Below are 19,303 nucleotides of genomic sequence, written 5' to 3'. Positions count from 1 at the left end.
AAGAAGAAATATACGGTTAAGAATGCGATAGTGAAAGTTTATTACTAAAGTAATCGGTCGGAAACCACTTATGCTTACATACGTGACGAGTCAACTTAACAGTAACGTTCCGTCATTTTCAGAGACAGCATAATTATTTCCAATGCCGGTATTCCTGCTGCATTGCTTCGGCGTATAGATGTAATAACAGCTCTTAGAGCACGGATGACCGAGTAGCGGACTGCAGACATTGCCGCGGCCTTGAGTAAGTATAATGATACGATAATTGACCCGCGGCGAAAGAATCAAAGTGGTCGAATTACACGGTGATAAGTTTGCAGTTACATACACGTATGTCGTAACGTGTAATACGCGGTCTGTAGGTGATACATATTGTAAGGATGAAAGAAACCACGGGCGAAGCTGAAGGCGAAGAAATTTTCAAAGATATAAGGTACAAGTGTACCAGTTATTGACCCTCTCCTAATCATTGATCTTTATTTGTTGTATCGGTTTGATCCTTAGTTCTGAAATAACCAAGAAATAAATTTGTAGTGTCTAACCCTCCAAAAATTGCTTTTAGTCTGATCGATAAATTCACAATTTATGTCGTAAATTTATAATTTTTTAAGATAAAAGTGTCAATGATCTGGTCTGAACGCGTCGATAACTGGTACACTTGCCTTACATACTATAAGGTTTCTCTAAACTCCCCCGAATCATTTGATTACAAAAAGTGACGGGAAGTTCGCTCAACGAAACTTACGCAACTGAGTTCACGCAATATTAAATGTTAGATGCAACAACAAGAAGGACAGTGAAAAGATTACGCATGAGGCGTCGGAGAAACGGGGGCGCGGCGTAATAAGAGAAGAACTCGGAATCGGTGTCCGTCGGCGAAAGGCTGGAGACGTTGTGGACACCGGTACAATTCGTGGAAGACGACCCGAACCTGGACACTGACAAGAGTGAGAGAAAATCCGGTTTGGCCGTTGGAAGGAATAGGTAGAATAATCGTCGGGGTCTCGTCGGCCATGACTGGTCCCCGCTCCGTTCGCCGTTTGGTATTCGAAAACGTATTCGACGACGCGTCCTCGGCGAGGCACCCTTGCGGGCATTCCGCGCGTCGGTCGAAACGCATTCCCGATGCAACCCGCGTAGGCTGGGCCCGCCGGGAGCGAGTTGCGTGATGCCCGGAACCCTGCGTGCCTGAATGCATGCGTGCAGGCGCGTTTCGTCTCGTCTCGTCTCGCGGTTATCGGCCGCCAGGCGATTTGTTCCCGTTCCCGTCTGCGACTCCCAACAACTCTTTTTCCCCACGGTAATTTCACTCGACGATAATATGTATTCTCGAATTAAGATGTTCCCCTACTGTGCAGCCTTGTTTCCAAGGATCCACGTGAATTACCGCCCTCGTGTATTCCGCGTTCTAATTCGAACGGCGGGTATTGTCGTGTCGAGTTCCCCGCAGTTAATTATTTTCGAAATGGGTATACATACGGGTATATTACACGTGGGTAGGTATATATAAGATACGTGTACAAGGGATAAGGGATTTTAACCGTACACCTCGCTCGGTGAATTAATGCCCACGTAACCCGAATTGAAATTCAACCTGCGCGACGGCAACGCCGCCACGCTAATCGCAAGCTACCGAGGGATTCGCAATCCGGAATACATCGTTCGAAATTTGAAACGAAAGGGCGCGAAACTACGCGACGCGTTTACGATGCAGATGGAATAACATCGCGTTATTTCTCAAGGGTCTCTCTAGGCTGTAATGACCCTTTCGCGTGACAAACGACGAGTAGCCGATAGAAAAAAAAAAATTTGATACGGAGGAAAGGAAACGAGGTAGCTATAAATTAAAAAAATATTCGGAAACCCTGTAATCACTGGTAAGAATATCCTCCTCCTTTTTCTCTTTCCCTCGTTCCTCGTCGGTTTGTAAACTCTTGTACACCTTAAGTGTGCTCGAAACACGCAACAGCGTTCAAATTCGTATACCCGCAGGGATTGTAGGGACAAGGGGGTGTTAGTTCGATGCCTGCGTGGCAAGTTCGACGCACGTAACCCATAAAGTCCGCCGATGACAAAATTGCACGTGTACGCCGTCTGCTTTTTTTTTCTACCTATTCACATTTAGTCTCTTCGTTTTATTTAGTTTTTTGTTTGTATTTTATAGGTGGAATTAAGAATCTAGTATCCGGTCGGAGCGTAACGGAGCATATAGCTAGACTAACAGGATTACGTGAGACGAAATAGGAAGGCGAAACAAGCTCTATAGGTTGGTTTCAGGAATGGCGGAATGACTCGTCCTTTTTTTTTCTTTTTTTTTTTTGGCGACGAATTAAATTCTTTCGCCACGTTGCGAACGGCTTGAATATGAATACACACACACACACACACACACTTTGTTGAAAATCAATCGCACACGAATTCTACTGAAGAAATTGTCATCAGAGAGAGCATTGAAACGTTGTACATAATTTACAGAATCGCAGAGAAGAAAAAACGAGTCGGAAATGCTGCAGGGTTCCTACTTGTCCGATATCACACTCTTCTTCTTCGCAAATATTGTATATAGTAGTTCTACAGATGTATAATAAACCGAATAATGCATATAAAAGATATCGTTGTTGACGCAAAACTCTTTCATTTCATCACCCTGCCATGCTTAATATTTCCATACATGATGCTAGCATGTACGCACATACGACCAACAGCCATTACAGGCACTTCTGGCGATCAAAGTATATTCCCTAGAAGAACGGCGCACGTAACATGCATAATATTATCTCATTTCTGCGATCGAAACGTTGGCAGACAAACCACGTTATTTATACAGAAATTTTTCGGTGCTATGACTCATATCCGTTCGAAAAACTGGTTACATTATCCGTATTGGTACAATACGTATGGATATGTGGTATATTCGCTAATGTAAGTTAACCACAAATCTAAATAGAGACCGAGTTCCCAACCTCAGTTTCTTTTCATCTATGAAACAAGATAGATTTGATCATTGTCATTGTATTATCAACAATTTTTTGGCTACTCTCATCAATTATTACATATACACACCGAAACCTCGGACTAGTTACGTTATAGATTTGCGTACTTTAAGATATGTCAAACCGTGACAAACTGAAATCACGCCCAATTTTTATCCACTTTATTGCACGTTACGGACTCTTTCCTAACAATGAGTGCAGTTTTGCGTATAATCATACGACGCGATGTCGGTGGGTGGAATTCACAACCTGCGTAATCAAGGTCGAGTTTAAAAGAGAAGTTTGACTGGAGGGAGGACGTACGTGTTTGTCGAAGCAAAGGTCAACGCGGCTGGAAATAAAGAGAAGAGCCGCTGCTGACGACGACGATGACGATGACGGTGACGGTGACGCGATAACGAACACAGCTAACGGATAACTCTGGTATCATTTGACTGTTCAAAGGTTGTTAGACGCGACGTAGAAAAGATCAAAGTTCCGACTTGCCAAGAAACTCGTCGAGGAAAGAAATGAAAAGAGACGGAATGGAAAATGGCGAAGAATCTGTGTAACGGGAATTGGAACGCCGCCATAAACTACCGCACATACAGGGAATACATACGCGTTTAACATAAACTGCCGCAAGTTCTCGATGTTGCGGAATGCAACTAAACTCCGTACGCATTTGCTTGTTATGCCAACTGTCACGAGCAAACAATTCCAAAGTCATTTACGACGGCTACAAATGGTTTACTTTTTGTTTCATCGTTGAGGGTGTAAGTGAAATGATCGAGTGGGTGGAATCCGTATGCTTGGAGAATATTTTAGAGTTTGGCGTGGGAAGCAGGTAGGTTATACCAACTTACGTGCCGGCTGATTGACTATAAACTGGTTTCAAAGTTGTTTCGCTTCGTTATACCGCGGTTACTCGTACATACAGATAATATTCGCACGATCTTTAAAGATTCAAATATCCACCTTGTACATGGCTGTATATATAAGCCGTGCCACGTGGAACTTGGCGATGTATATACACGTTATTTTTTTCTCCCTCTCTCTCTCTATATTTCTTTTCCGCGATGAAATTTGGCAGGGATTCAGTGAAGCTTCGTCGTAATACAGTTTTATATCGCCGATTGAAAAATAAATCCGTCAACGAACTAACGTAGAATTTTGTATCCTTTCGTATTCCTCTCTCGTATACGCGTATAGATGTTACATACCCTCGGTGATTTTCACCGAGGCAAGAAAATAAGAAAAAAAGAAAATAACCAAAAAAACAAACAAATCGCCAATTTTTGCAGCGATATCAATTACCTCGAATCAAAGCAAAGCTGTTCTGGTGAAATACGGACGTGCTGAGTCACTTTTCCGTAAATTATAATCGAGAAATATTGACAACAAAAAAAAATAAAAAAAATCCTAACCTATAGCTTACGAGTATGTTCATTCTGGAATATTTGATACCAATCGTAACCCATTTACGCGTTTATTTCGATTCGGCATCGAGCCAGATCCGTAAATGGTGGCAAAATTGCGTCGGTAAAATATCTCTCTCTCTTAAAAAAAGAAGAGTTCAAAGTCCGGAAATGTCTGAAAATCGAAAAGGAGGCCGCGCCGCGATTCGACTAAGATACAAAAATATTCCTAGTGGGTGCAACGTCGTCGCGGTGCAGGGAACGTGAATGTGCATGAATATACATGTATAAAGAAAGAGAACCAACAAAGATAAAGAGTAAGAGGAAAAGGATATCACAGCTTCTATGACCGAGAAGAGTGGAGAGCTGGTTCGCCCACGCGGCCGCACGTGCATTTTAGAAGTAGTAAAAAAGCTTCTACCGGGATAATATAAAAGAAGACGGGACGCGGTGTTCCCGGTGTGTGCCAGGGTTACAGGGACTGATGGGTGTATGGATGTATGGATGGATGGAGGGGGCAATCATCGTAGATCGGTCGTGCAAGCGCAAAGGTCTTCAACCCGGGACAGCTGGAGGCAGGGAATAGCGGGGCTGAATGAGTCACGGCGCGGCCACTTGCGACGTTAATAATCAACGACGGTCGAAATGGGGGGTAAAAAGGGGGGGCCTCGTAGTTGACGAGTCCAAGCAGGTGGCGCGGAATTAGAAGTCTAGTGCAGGCGCGTTTCGGAGGCTAAACTGCGCGGTTTTGCGGATCTAGAAGGAGACCGAGAACCGCATTCCCCACCCCCCCTCGTTGATATTTATAACAGATACCCAAACTCTCTCTCTCTCTCTCAGAGTCGAGCGCTTCGTCGTGCCCCCGCGTCGTAAATTAGGTTAAAAATATCCAACGTATTAGTATTACTCGGAGCGTATACACTCTTCTCTTGTATAAATGGGTATAGATCTTTGTACGGACAGATATATGCAAAATCGTTTTTTTCCCGCGCAAAATGTTCACCGAATCACGACTACACGCTATGATCGGCTGTCAAAACCGACGTCGAACTTTCAACTTTCCTCACCGTTGTCGATTCTGCACGCGTAGGGAGAAACGAAAGGGGGGCAGGGGAATTTGTTGCGAAGTTTACGACCATCGGGGGTTGCTGTCTCTATCTGTATAGGTACCCAACACCCACATATATCTTGTACATATGTATATGTGACTGCAGCCGCCGGGTTTACGGCACGTTTCGCTTTAACTTCACCTCGTAAAAATTCCTGTCCTCGCAATCATCCTTGCTTACTCTCCGTGGATGCGATACCTCCGACTACTTCGAGTTCTACCGTGCATGTATCACCCACCCCGTGTCACATGCAGCTGCCTTCAGGCGGGTCGCGGTAGGGCAACCTTTGAAAATTAACGAGATTTTGTATACCTGTATGCCGGACGGGTGTAGAAACGGTGATAACGCAAATTCTGATAGGCGTAATAATTTACAACGCATAATTGAAGAATCTACAAGTACGTATTCATGTCCGTCGATTGTATAATTTACATAAAATTTCTGCATTTATCTCTGCACTCTAAAAGATTGGTTAGAATTCCGTTAATTGAATTGAACTCGGTCGGCGATCTGCGAGACATACATGCGTATAAGGCACGGACACCTAAACGCTGAGTGGTATTAACACGAGGATAACGTTCGCTAATTGCTGCCGAGAACTCGCACGATAGGCAATTTAGTAGGTAAAACAAGAAACGGGGATCAGCGAGGAACCTTCGGTTAAATGATTGTTCGTTTAAGCGGTATAAATTATACATACAGTCGTTCGTAGATACGTTATATCGAGGTGGTTTACAAACGTGCATTCAGCACAAGGTCAACCACTGATTTCTGTTAAGTTATAAGCCTTACACGCACCGTTGCCAACGTGTGGCTTCTATCGTGACGACGTATTCACAAGTGTGTTAAATTAGTAAACTCTCGGCCGTTGTCAGTGATTAATCGACGAAGTAACAGGCTAATTGTATCACGCGATAATTAGCAATTTGTATATACCCACGAAGCTCACGATGCCGGTTTGTTATTCAGAGGAATTTTTCAGAGGTGAGCGATAATTGTCCTCGCCTGCGAGTCTACGAGCGTCGATCTGTATCAGCATTACTAAGCAAGCCGAAACAGAGCTGACCGAGTGACGTCATCGTCTGCAGTGAAAATACACGAGGCATAAAATTCTTTTCTTTTTTGTTTTTTCTTACAAGAAGTTGGCTGATCGGTTTTATAATTGAACGAAACGAGTCGATCAGGAGGGCGGAATCAATTGGCGAATAAAGCGAGTGATAAAAAGAGCCGCAGCTAAGTTGCGAAACAGATTTTATTCACACCTGTGCCTCGGTGTTTTAGTATTATACACGTATACGCGAAACAAACCGCATTCAGTGACCCAAATTATTTGAAACGTGGAGACAACGGACCGCGGTTACCGAGCCTTGAACGAGGAAAAATGCCGTCAGAAGCGGGTGGAAAAAATCTTTTATCCAGTCTGCATACCGCAAACTAAAGAGATAGAAAGAGAGAAAAAATATTCAAAGACAATAGAAGAAAAAATCAAGCGTAAGAAGGGAAACTCGCGAGCCAGGAATTAAACATCGTGAATTATTAACTCGTCGCGCGCAAACTTTGCGCAACTTTGGTAAGATTGTTGGCTAACGGAAATCGGTCGCGATCCGCGACGACGAGTTTTAACACGCTCCTCGATCGTAACCTTGTCCCAGAAAGAAACGGGTTGCATTTAAAAGTTGTAAGGTATAAGGTAGATATAAGGTACGTGCTCTAGGATTTGCCGCGCGAGTATTTATAATTGGGCAAAAGAACGAGCGTAAAAATCTGTATAATTAACTCCGTGATGCGAATTATATATAACGTATAACGTGAGCGTACCTCGTTACATAAATTTCGATTAGGTTTCCTGGGTGACGTATATCGATAGGGAATGATCAGTGTGCCTATTTTTATTGCGGACCAACGATCAATGAGCGGGAAGCGTGGAGAAAACGAAGTGGAAAAAAATTACGCGAGTGAAAGGAATCGACCATCTCGACACTTTCTGGAGAATTCGTATACGCGTAGATATTCGTACATATATATATACACATATACGTATATTTGAATCGAAACCGCGCCGAGCACGCGGTCAGGTTCCGGTAGAGAATTTTATGGCCCTCCGCCTGCGGCTGTGAGGGAGAGAGAGAGAGAGAGAGAGAGAGTGTGTTTGTCCCTTTCATCAAAGTCGGGGTTGACGTGCTGTAGCATAATCGGCGAATCTTATTCGTCCGGAGATTTTTTGCGCTACTCGGAGAAAGGAGATCGCGAATATTGTCCTTGGAATTGGAAACGTACATAGCAACGATATTTGGTCGCGAGTTTGTACGTAATAATAGCTGCAAGTATGTGTAATAAAAAAATGAATATACATATATTGGTGTGGCGAACGGGGTTTTCGCGATTTGGAACGTGGAGTTGAATATTTATAATGTTCCGATTTTACTTCTAGTTCACGCGCTCAAGTGGCAATTTTGAACTTGCGTATAATATACACGCGTGTAACACGAATGGCGGGGTGTGTAGAATAATGCAATATCCGAGAGGTAAGGCCTTTCAAGTATCTCTGTCAAGGTGATTATTATACAACCGGCGTATCTGTCATAATTCTGCCTCGTTGCAGTTATATCATATCTACCGAATTAAAAATAAAAGCGTGACATAAATGATAAAACTCATTCATTTCGAACATCTTAAACCGAGCTGAAGAAATTTATTCATCCTCGGCGCGAAGAGAGACGCCGGACTGCAAGCAGCTGCTGGGAGGTAAAAACGCGATCAGCGATGTGTATGCTTTTTTTCGTACGGACTGCACGCGTTTGCAGTTGCAGGGGTTTCGTTTAACACCGTAGCAGCGAAATCCAACACCAATTGTTCCGGGTGTAAGAGAGCCGCGCGGTATTCGCAGTTTCGGATGTCAAGCTGCGCAGAAATGCGAATACAAGAGTAAAGAAAAACCGCATGTTTCAAACGATATTCAACGACTTTGCGTCGAACACGCTTCAAAGTATAATTAATTCCCAAATTGTCCAGGAAAGCGATTTTTTGCGGTGTTACAAGGCGGAATGAGACGAGGCTTTAAAAATAAGGGGTAATTAACGTCGAGTCGCGATTCAAAGGCCAATGAAGACGTCAGTCGTACCGGTTTGCGGTTGCTCGTTACGTAAGATCATCACCCGGCGTCGAACGAATCGATTGATATTTCGATCACGCAATCTCGGCGGCCGGTCGTTCCTCGGTCGGCGAAGAAACGTCTCCGCTTCTCCAATTTCCGTATAAAATATCCCCCGTCGAGGTTTGATTATTTTTAGAATCCAATCGAGCGGTGACGAGGACTGCTCACGCAAAATTCCGGCACGACCGATTCCTGCTCGTCGCTGAAAGTTTTTTTCATAGGTCACGTTGCTGTCGGCGGATAGATAAGCCGACTGGCTAGACGGAGAGAGAGAGAGAGAGAGAAAGATTGGACTCAAGGTCGGGCTAGAAAATCGCAAAGGCGAGGCCTATTCGCACGGTCATTCACAATCGGTGCCACGATTACGTCACAATCATTCAGCCCGCGGCGTTTAACATGACCCAAGAGAGAAAGATACGAGTGTAACGACCCGGATTCGTAAACGGAGCAACGTGTAATGTGTGTGTAATGAAACACGCCGGAACGATTATTGGCGACACTCCGAGGCGTGAAATCTTTAATTTCCGGTAAAAGCCTCGTGAAAATTCCGCAGACCCGACGGAACTTCCCGAATTGACTGAAATTTCATCCATAAATATTCACGAATAATTTTATTCCGATAGCGGTGAAGTTGCTTCTTTTCTTTTTCCCCCCCGTTACAATTTTACACACCGACGTGGGAAGTTTATCAAGTCGACCTTTCACCCACGTGATTCACGTTATTGCTTTCCGATCGTTGCGATCAGCGGTGAAAAAAGGCGGTAGCAATTTGTTGCGACCTTGAGATGTGCCAGGAGAAAAGTAGAGGAAATGATTTCGGAGAGTAACGGATTCGAGGTCGTATATATGAATAATAGACACACTTTCGGAGGGAATTTCTTCCTCTTGTTACAAGTATAATCTTAAGTTTCACTTTTACTTTTTTACTTTGTTGTCGTTTCATTAATAACGACAGCGAGACGCAAAAATTTCGAACAATTTCCGACCTCTGCGCGGAGTTTGTATTATTTTTAAATTATGCAAACGCGTGATGAGCCACGTTTATTAAACCCGAGTCTCCGGGCCATTTCGAAGTTGAGCAATTTGTTATTGTCGCTTTTAAAGCTGTACATATACACACAAACGCATACACACGCATATATGTATATCCGCGCGTAAATACGTATAAATAAACTCTCGGGATTTGTAAAGATGTACATACACGTATAACGTAATACGTGTTTTATTATCACGAATAAAATTGTGTAGAAAAAACCAGGGGACGATAGGGGCGAGCTTGGGACTTATAATTACTCACAGATAATGCAATAGCAACTGATAAGAACGAGTGTAATCAAACGTTATCTCGCATCGTCTGTTTTCATTTATCTCCCATTGCTCTCCTCCCACCGCATAGCGTCGAGAGTCGAATATTTATTTTCCACAATATTCCATACAATCGCATTTTACGAATAATACACTTATAAGAAGTGCCAGAAGCGACGTCGTCGCGTAACACTTTAGTTCGTTTCGTTGTGTCTTGCCCTTTTTGGGAGAATATTTAACCTTGGCACGGATCGTAACCAAGAGAAGAAGCCGTTTAACTCCGCAGACATACCGAGGATAAGAATGATTCTGTAAATTATCTGAAATTCATCTAAAAATAAAAATACAGTAAAGTTATAATCAAAATCCCTCGAATCACGTCAGGACGTATGTAATCGAATTGAGCTTTCAAATTTAACAAGGATCCATCCTGTCGCGCCAAAAGCGTTCGATGACACACGCGATGTTTGCGGATAGAAATGAAAAATAATAAAGGGATGAAAAGGGGTGAACACCCAGCCCTTTTTCCTTCCTCCTCGGCTCCGGTTACTCATAGTAATATTAGTAGGTACATTGCTGCACGAGTAAAAGCCCCGGAAGGCACGGCACGTCCGCTCGCCTCCTTATTTATCCGAGCTATGTGTATAAAACATATATATATATATATACACACACACACACGGATAGATATGACGTGTATAATATAGAGCACAGTACAGTAGGTGTCGCTTTTAGCACTCCTTCCGTTTGTTATCCGTCTCGAGATTGCGATTCGTTGTTTTCTCTTTTCGTTTTTTATCATTCTTCTTTTTTTTTCTTTTTTTTTCTTTTTTACACGTAGCTGCGATAGATAAGACCGTGATCGATAAGGACACGATACGTTAGCAATCGCGATTTCCCCATTCCAATTCCCTGAGACTTGCCCCGAGATTATACGAGCAGACAAAATGTTTCTTTTTCTCCTCTCGTTTTATCACCCCGCGCTCCTCGGGTTGTTTATCAATTTTTTTTTTCCCTACTCGTAGACAGGCTATATCATCGTATGATGTATGGCGTCATATACAAATACACGTTGCAAATGTATATATGCGCGGTGTTGATTTATTGCTACACACACGACTACCGTTATACATACAGATATGTAAAACTTGATTATCAACGCGGGTCATTCAGCTCATTGCGGGTGAATTATTAGCTCGTTGTGTAAATCATTTTTGCGGAATTCTCTTATCTCGCAGGTTTGTAACGTAAGTATTTTATCAATTATTATTCATCGGCTCGCCTCGTGTTCTTCTTATCCATCACCTCCTCCTCCTCCTCGTCATTCTTCTCCTCGGTCGACCGACTGCTATTCAATGTCAGTCATTGTATTTTGATAACGGATATTTACACACCGATAACAACACCGTTATCTTGTCGAGAATTTGAAATTTGTTGTTATTGCCGATGCCGCATTAGTGTACATTTTGATTTGACGATTTTTACGAAATCTGTTTTTTCTTTTCAACCGACGACTTTGAGAGTAAATTTATACCTTGTATATACGTGATATACGCTTGTCACGAGTGAATAATTTATCAACAAGAAATTTATACTGCTGCAGTTTTTTATTTTCATATTCCATTTACTTCGTTACTCGCACGATGCGCGAACCTCAGTCCGATTTAAACCGAGAACGGTACAATTGCCACTGGTAATAAGAATTCTCGAATGGAAACAAGAAGTAAAACGGAGAGTGGTAGATAGATAAGTGAAACGCGCGCTTGCTAACGCGTCACTCGTAACAGGGGCATTGAAATTTGGCCCGTTCATTTGCACCTCCGTTTTCCTAGTCCGCTAATTATAAGACGGTTGGTTGACGCATTTCCTCCACGACCGTGTACCAACATTGCGCGTTGTAGTGAGACAAGCCTGAAATTCCCGGTACGAGGTATAATAAAGCTAATTGCTACGGGTCGATGAAACCCGTTTTCTACCCCTCCGTCAAACCAGTTTCACCCCTGCATAGCGGCGCCGTTTTCCCCTTTCTTCGTTCGGTTGTATTATTACACAAGGGCTCGCGATTTAGGGTAAGCGAAAAGATGGGAGAAAATGACGGAAAAGGGAGGCGGCCGGGTAACACTTGGAAAAAAATGATCTTATATTAAATTTTTTTCTCCGAAAATGCGTAACGCACACGAGCGGCACCTGCGGGTTTCAAACAGCTTCGTCGTTTCGTTAACCTCGCCTTTTTGCTCACCCTCACCCAGAAAATCCACCCCTAGATCATTGGAGCATGCCTTATCCTCTCTCCTCTTTAAAAAAGTTCTTCCTTCATTTTTCCTCTCATTTAATCCACCTTCTGCATGTCTTCTTTTGCACACTCACTCTCTCTTTCTCTTATAAGAAGCCGATAATAATCGAGCGGAAACCGCATCGCTGATCGACCGGGCACATCTGCCGTCCGGAAACAACGTCCGCTGCGCTGTGCTGAGCTGTGCTGTGCAGAGTGCTGAGATCACGCGAGATTTTTCGAACAATGAAAATACTTCCCCCTTCCAAGAAGCACATGCAGTAGTCTCGCGGCGATGAATGCGAAGAGGAGGGACTTGAGAGGGCGCGTAACTTATACACGAGGAGCATTGTCCGGCATCTGTTTAACGGTCCACCCCACACTCTCCGTGTCTCAGCTCCTCCCAAGAGCTTAAATACCTTTTTCTTTTTTTTTACGTTAAAACCGACGCCGGCTCACCGTCTGTGATCCATAGAAATTGAACGCATATTACGGACTGCTGTATGACTTATGCTTTTCTCTAACGATCACGATCGACAATTTATCTCTGTTCCCCGATCGGCGATCGCGTTTCAACATCGTTTTGTCCTTATCGACGGAGTAGAGAACGCTTTGGTCTTACAAAGATACTTTAGTGCGACAATTATATTTCGCTACTTAACCAATTGGTCGAATTTTCCAACGGTATCTAAGACGATCGATAAATGGTTAGGTTCACTCTCTACAGAGTATCGAGGATAGTAAAGTTTGTCACTTGGATTGAAAAGAGCTTGGTCAGCAGATCCGATACCGAATTTGAATTCGGCAAAGAAATCTACCTCTGACAATTGGCCCCTAATTAACATCGGTCCGAGCAGTGGATGAAAATTGATCGCGTCATCCTTGTATCGTCGAGTAAAAATCGTAGGTACTCACCTGAGCATTCTCTCGTGTCGATCCCTCTCCAGCATTTCCTCAGGGCTCTGCTGGGCGGGTCCCATGAGCGAATGGGACGGCGGAGGGTACCTGGGGGGTCGCCAAAGCATCTCGTTAGAAACGGCGGGATGATGATGGGTGGGCTGGTTCGCGGGGTTCTGGTATCCGACGGCTGTGGTGTTCGCGGAACCAGGGTTAGGCGGGGGTCCCTGCTGGGGATGAGCCATGAGTAGGGAGGTGTGCTGAACGCTCTGTACGTGCCAGACGCGTGCGGGGGTGGCGGCGGCGGCCGGTGTCTCCTCGGCACTGAGGGCCGAGCTCCTGCTGCCGCTTCTCTCGTCGCCGGAACCGGCGCTCCTCAGCGAGCTGACGCCGCTGTCGGATCCGCTGTCCCCGTAAGCGGCGCCCCTGATGCCTGCCGTCGCGACGCCACCGAGAACACCCCCGACGCCGACGGCCCCTGCCTCCACCTCCATGAGGCCTGCCTCATCGCCGACGGTCGCTACGACCCGCGGGTTACTCCCCTGGTGTTGGTGGTGCTGCTGCTGCTGGTGCAACTCGGTCACCGATCCCCCGACCACCAGGTGACGGGGATTACCGCTCGCCGCCTGGACGTTATGGGGCACCACCCCGTGGTGCTGGTGCTGGACCACCGGACTGCTGCCGCTCGAGTAGTGCCGCAGGTTGCTCGTCGCGTATTGCTGCTGCTGCTGATGGTGGTGGTGGTGGAGGAGTTGGTGGTGGTGCCCCGGTGCACCGGATCCCGGTGTCGACGCCGCCGTCGGCGGGGGTTTGTTCAGTCTGACCGATAGTATGACGGGACTCTCGTTGTGCCGTTCGCGCTCCTGCTCCGCGGTCAGCAGCCCGTGCCGTCCCCCAGCACCGCTGCTCACAGGACTCAGCCTCTCCAGCACGGAGCCGTCCTGACTGCTCGACTCCACCAACTCGACGACCGATTCGACGCTGGCCGCCCGCACCGCGTTCAGGCTTCCAACACTGTCTGTACTCTCTTCGGCGCCGGGCACCGCCTCGGTCGGACTCGACGCGTCCTCTTCGACGGAGTCTGCCTCCTCTTCCTCCTCCTCCTCCTCCTCTGCCTCTTCGCCCTCTTCCCGCTTCACCCTCGATCTCTCCTCCTGCTCCTCGGGCTTGCACGCGACTAAGAGGCTCGCGGGATCATCCCCGTTATTCGGTTTCTTCTCTTTCCGCTGCTCCCGGCAGCCTCCTCGGTGAACCTTGTCGGGAGGCGGTGGTTCCGGTTCCCTGTCGCGTTCTCTCGACTCGCACTCCTCGTCTTCGGCCCCCGGGTCGTTAACGCCGGCGGTTTCTTCTCCCGCGGGTTTCACCTCCTCTTGCGATAGCGTCTCCTCGGCCTCCTCTTCGCGGCCTTTTCTCGACTCGGCTCTGACTCTCCGCGAAGTCGTGAGACTTGTCTTGAGCCTCTTTATCAAGGGATCGCAATCCTCCTTCTCGGCCTCTCCTTCGGAGGCTGTATCCGCCGCCGCTCTGGGCTTCTCCGCAATTTCGGTCAACGTCTCCTTCGCCGCGTTCCTGCCCGACTGCGGCCTCAGTCTTCTCCTCGCCGATCTCTGAGCCGGAAAACTATCCGGCGACGGCGAACTCTTCACAGCCGTCACTCTACGCCGAAGTTTCGACGCTGTCTTACCACCGGTATCCTCTACGACGATCCGACTCGCCCGGTTACCCGGCCCCTTGTTCTCTCTGTCCTCCTGCTGCTGTTCCTGATCCTGTTCTCCGACCCCCGCGACACCCACCCGATCTCTGTCTCGACTGGCTCCTCTACCCTCGTTGACCTGCCTTCTTCGGTTAGCCCGGACGCTGCTCTGTTTTTCTGTAACAAAAATGGATAAAGTGTTTTTCGGGTCTCTCTGTAAGACGCCTGCGGTAGAATATAGATCTCTCGTTTCGATCGAGTGTCCAACGGCGACCCTGCAGGTGCACCGGGTACTTCGTCCAGTCACCCTCCGGAGCAGGAGTAACAATTCACAACAGAATCCTGCTGGGGGATGAGCTTTACGCCAGGAAGGGGGATTTACTGTTATTGCCAGGAGGACCGACGAAGGGCCGATGCAGGAGTAGGAAACTGCAGGCGAACGCGATCTGCCGCACCCTTGATAATATACCCGTACTTTGTCCCCCTGCGAACGTCCTGTGCTGCATGGCAGACAGCGTTACCGGGCTTTTGAAGCGATGCGGTTGGTTCGCGAGGAATTCCATCTCTACACGGTGACCCGGCAATTACTCGCGAGGACGTTGTCGCTCTCTTTGTAATCCTTTTACGCTCGCGTATTTCCACTACTCTCATTTCACCCGGACGTTTTCCACATTTATACCACGTTTTTTTCGTTCTTTCTTTTTTTTTTCCAGTCGGACTGCCGAGCTTGGCTCAAAGCACGGATGGAATGGGATGGGATGGCTACCGGTGTTACGTGACGTCCTGGCGAAGGGGCGCCGTGGCAGCTACACGCGCTTCAACGTCCACCACCACCTTCACGATCGCAGTGGATAGGTATCCATACGACGCGTCACGCTGGAATATCCCGGCTAAATGCGTGCCATGAATTATGCATCGGCACGCCGAGAGCGAACGGGCGATCCGGGCTATTTCCCGCCGATGGTGGTGCAGGTTTCGCCAACGCGTGCTTACATATACACGCCGGAACGCGCTCGCCCCTTTCTCTCCCTATCTTTACGTATATTCATGACCGTTAAATAAGGAAGAACAGAAATAACGGTAAAAATGCGTTCTCAGATAAGTTATAGATTATTATCAAAGGAGCGTTAAGGTCGGTTCACATTATCAGACTTTACAGCTCCGCGAGTTCGGAACCGGGATAATGACTTTAAATTACTGAGTGGAGGTCAAAACTTGGAAGGTTCAATGTTTCGAAAGGTCGATACATGAAAATTTCGAGAATGCCAAAATAAAATGACGAAAGATTAATTGTTAGAAATCTTTAATCATTTTATTTTGTACGTGTGAAATTTCGAAATATCGACTCTTTCAAGTTTTGTTTAGTTACATCAAATGTGACTGATTCGAAGTTTGTAGTAGCAACAGATTCGAGGTTCGCTTCTCGTCGAGTCTACTCGCGTCGAATATATCATTGACGAACGAATGGGCGACAGTTCGTACAAGAGACCCTGTCCGTAATCCAGTCGACGAATATTCGTGTACCTAATCCTCGTCGACGATGCGCGCAATATTTCAATTGTACAGTTGACAACAAGTAGGCGTGGGTATCTTTGCCACATACATTCTCAGCACCCCTAACCCTCGATATACAAGTAACCCTTTCGGCGTTAACGGTGGCGGTCCGTGACACGTTGCGCAATGTTGTTTCGTAGAGGGTGGTATACTGCGGAGGCGATGGAAAATCGGGGTACGGAATATCCCGCGTCATAAAGAAGGGCGAATCCTGACCGGGGTTGGGAATGTAATGGCGAGTAGGGGGAGAAAGAGGGACTTGGTACAAAGGGTTTAAATGCCAACTACTGTACGGGTACCGACTCCCTGGGGAAGGGAACGTGGCGTGGGGGGTGGAAGGTCAGCTGTTAATGCCGTTGCAACGTACATAAACGCATAAGCGCACGTTTGACGAGAAACTGTCGTTATTTCAAAACAAAAAACAATGAAAAAGAAAAACAAGAAGAAAACGGAATCACGTTTAGGCGGCTTTACTATACCGAGTGCGGATCGGGTTACAGATCTGACGCATATTGTGACGCAGTTTAGGAGTAAATAACGCTCAAGTCCGGACCGAATCGAAGTTCGAATTTATACGTGACATCTTTTCTGATGATTTTCAAACAGCGAGGTGATATGTCTGTACAGTGTTTAACGAACAAAGTTGGGATAGGCGGTACGCCAGGAGCTGGAAAGTGAGATAGGGAGTTTTTATCTTGCTTCGTTATTTTACACTGAAACTTCCCTGTAGCAGCTCTCCCGGAATATCTTGGCGAAACTTTTTTGGCAAAAGAAAAAAAATATTCCGCACGAGCAATCTCAACCGCGTGGGCGAGAGCTGCGAGGAGAATAAAGGATTACGTGATCCTCCGTTGATAAGACGAGATGGTAACCGGCTTCGAAGACGGCCGCTATTCAGCAAAGTTTCAGCTGCGTAAAACGCCGAGAGCCCGATTGAACGGTATGGAATTAGAAACGATTCCCGGCACGCCAGGAAGGAAGTGATCCGAGCCAATTGAGACCACGTTGAGATCCATTCAATCGTCGTCCGGAGTGTTACGTTTCTGTTCGAAAAGCGATGTGATCATAGTCGCGCAACACGGGTCGAAAATAAAACCAGAGAGACGAAAACTCAGGTGCGTTTCCAATAACCCAGAGTTACTGGAACAGGTGGAACCCGTTCGGTTGTCACGATTGTGTTTATCCGGTATGCGTTAGCAGCAGAGTCAATATAACTTACACTCTGCAGACGCGTGCTGGTAATCGGAATCGCGCTCCCAATCCATTCATTACGGTGTGCAACCGGCACCGTGGTGGACTAGCTCGCAGGAACGAAGCTTAAGGTATTTAAACCAAGCACCGAGAGAGCTTGCTTCAAGTCCTAAAATCCACGCGTCGAATTTAAGAACGATGACGATCCGAGGAACGACGAGATTCGGACTCGGTAGGTACTCGAAAGTAGGAACGTGAACATCAACTGGTGTCCCGCGACATCTTAAACGGGGTCAAGAGACGCGGTGCAACCCTGCTGCAGAATGCGAGCTTGGATTATAGATGATCCACTATGCGGACATCCGTTGATTGCACCCTTCGAGGGGCTCAACAAAATGACGGGAAATCAATACGCACAAAGTCGCGCACGTGCAGCGAGTCGCAACAAACGCATCCCGTCGCATACGTGATATTCTAACCCAGTTAAAGAGGATTTCACCACCATGCGGTGTATAAACGCATTTTCAGATCGGATGCCATCCAACTTTTGCACCGGGTGTTATAATTAGGCATGATTGGTAATGGGATTCGATCATCGTTTCGTTTTTAGCCGTTCGAATCACCCGCTCATCGGCTCTTTCGAGCAGAGCTAAGTACACGAGACCCAAGACTTGAAGAGAGAACGAGAGAGAGAGAGAGAGAAAGATTTCGTGGAACAATTTTCTATCTCGGCCAAGTGCTCTGTCCGTTCGGCGAAAACTGGTAAACTATGCTGTCGCGTAACTTTCCAACAGCCGTCTCCTCTTATTTTCCGAATGAACGGGGCGCGGATATGTCGAAATTCTCAGCGGGGTAGAAACGCGGAGCTGAGTTAGTTTGTGCATTTGTGGCCTAGTTTTTCTCGGATTACGCCCTTCGCCTCCTCCCCGGGGAGTAACCCCGAGGTTGTGGACTCCCGCTTCGCGTTCCTGCACACGGAATGCTATTTTTATTTTCCCTCTATTTTTAGGACCTAGGATACGAAGGCGGAGGAGGAGGAAGATGGCCGGTTTCGCCAGCGCGAGCCTTTGAACATTTTTCTACGTAGAAGTTTGTTGATAAACTTATTTCCGACACCGTTACTCTCGACGCGCTCGGATGCCAGATAGTCGGACGTAGAAAGGGAAAGAGGCATGTATATGGAAGAGAGCGGAGAAGGAAGTCGTAGGACCTCCGGGGGGGGGGGGAGTTCTGGCGTATGGCCAGCGTTCGTTACTAGACTCTCGGGCCCCATGCCAAGACGTCGGCGAGGCGTCTGCTGGTGCAAAGGTGCAGCCGCGCTTTGACGTCGATAGTCAAGAGAGAGAGAGAGAAGGAAGAAGCGCGGATCTCACTACCGCACGACGACATTTAAAGCCAAAAGCCTCAAGTCCTTGGAATTCAAATGGAATTCTCATGTCCGAGCGACATGCTCGCTTGTGTCGATGAATTTTTCTTCAAATAACACCTTTTTTAGACCCAACTACACATCATTGAATTAATCACTCGACTCTCGAGTCTCGACCAGACTTGAATTCTGAGATAGTGAACAGCCCTTCACGGCCGGATGCTACGTGCCTCTCTACCTATAACCGATTCCTACACAACGGCTTGCACAGATGGCAAGATGGTCTCTGGAGTGGTAATTACACTACGTGCAGGTTCCTGCGAGACGCGGCGGAACAAAGTGTATACAGTGCTCGGTTACATCGCGTGGAAG

The 19,303-nt window shown here is 46.6% G+C and overlaps 1 protein-coding gene across 4 annotated transcripts in view; it reads right to left on the bottom strand.

The window, feature by feature from the left end:
- Positions 1–19,303, bottom strand: part of LOC124307516 (probable JmjC domain-containing histone demethylation protein 2C) — a 202,365-nt gene that overhangs the window by 58,688 nt on the left and 124,374 nt on the right. For all 4 annotated transcript variants that reach the window (XM_046769255.1, XM_046769251.1, XM_046769254.1 and 1 more), the window contains exon 8: positions 13,146–14,997. In XM_046769255.1, coding sequence (XP_046625211.1) covers positions 13,146–14,997 — 1,852 coding nt within the window. The remainder of the gene's footprint in view (positions 1–13,145; positions 14,998–19,303) is intronic.

Source organism: Neodiprion virginianus, chromosome 6, assembly GCF_021901495.1.
Source record: "Neodiprion virginianus isolate iyNeoVirg1 chromosome 6, iyNeoVirg1.1, whole genome shotgun sequence".
In the NCBI taxonomy this organism is placed as follows: domain Eukaryota; kingdom Metazoa; phylum Arthropoda; class Insecta; order Hymenoptera; family Diprionidae; genus Neodiprion; species Neodiprion virginianus.
Note: the sequence above shows the minus strand (reverse complement) of the source record. Positions and strands in the feature narration are given on the sequence as shown.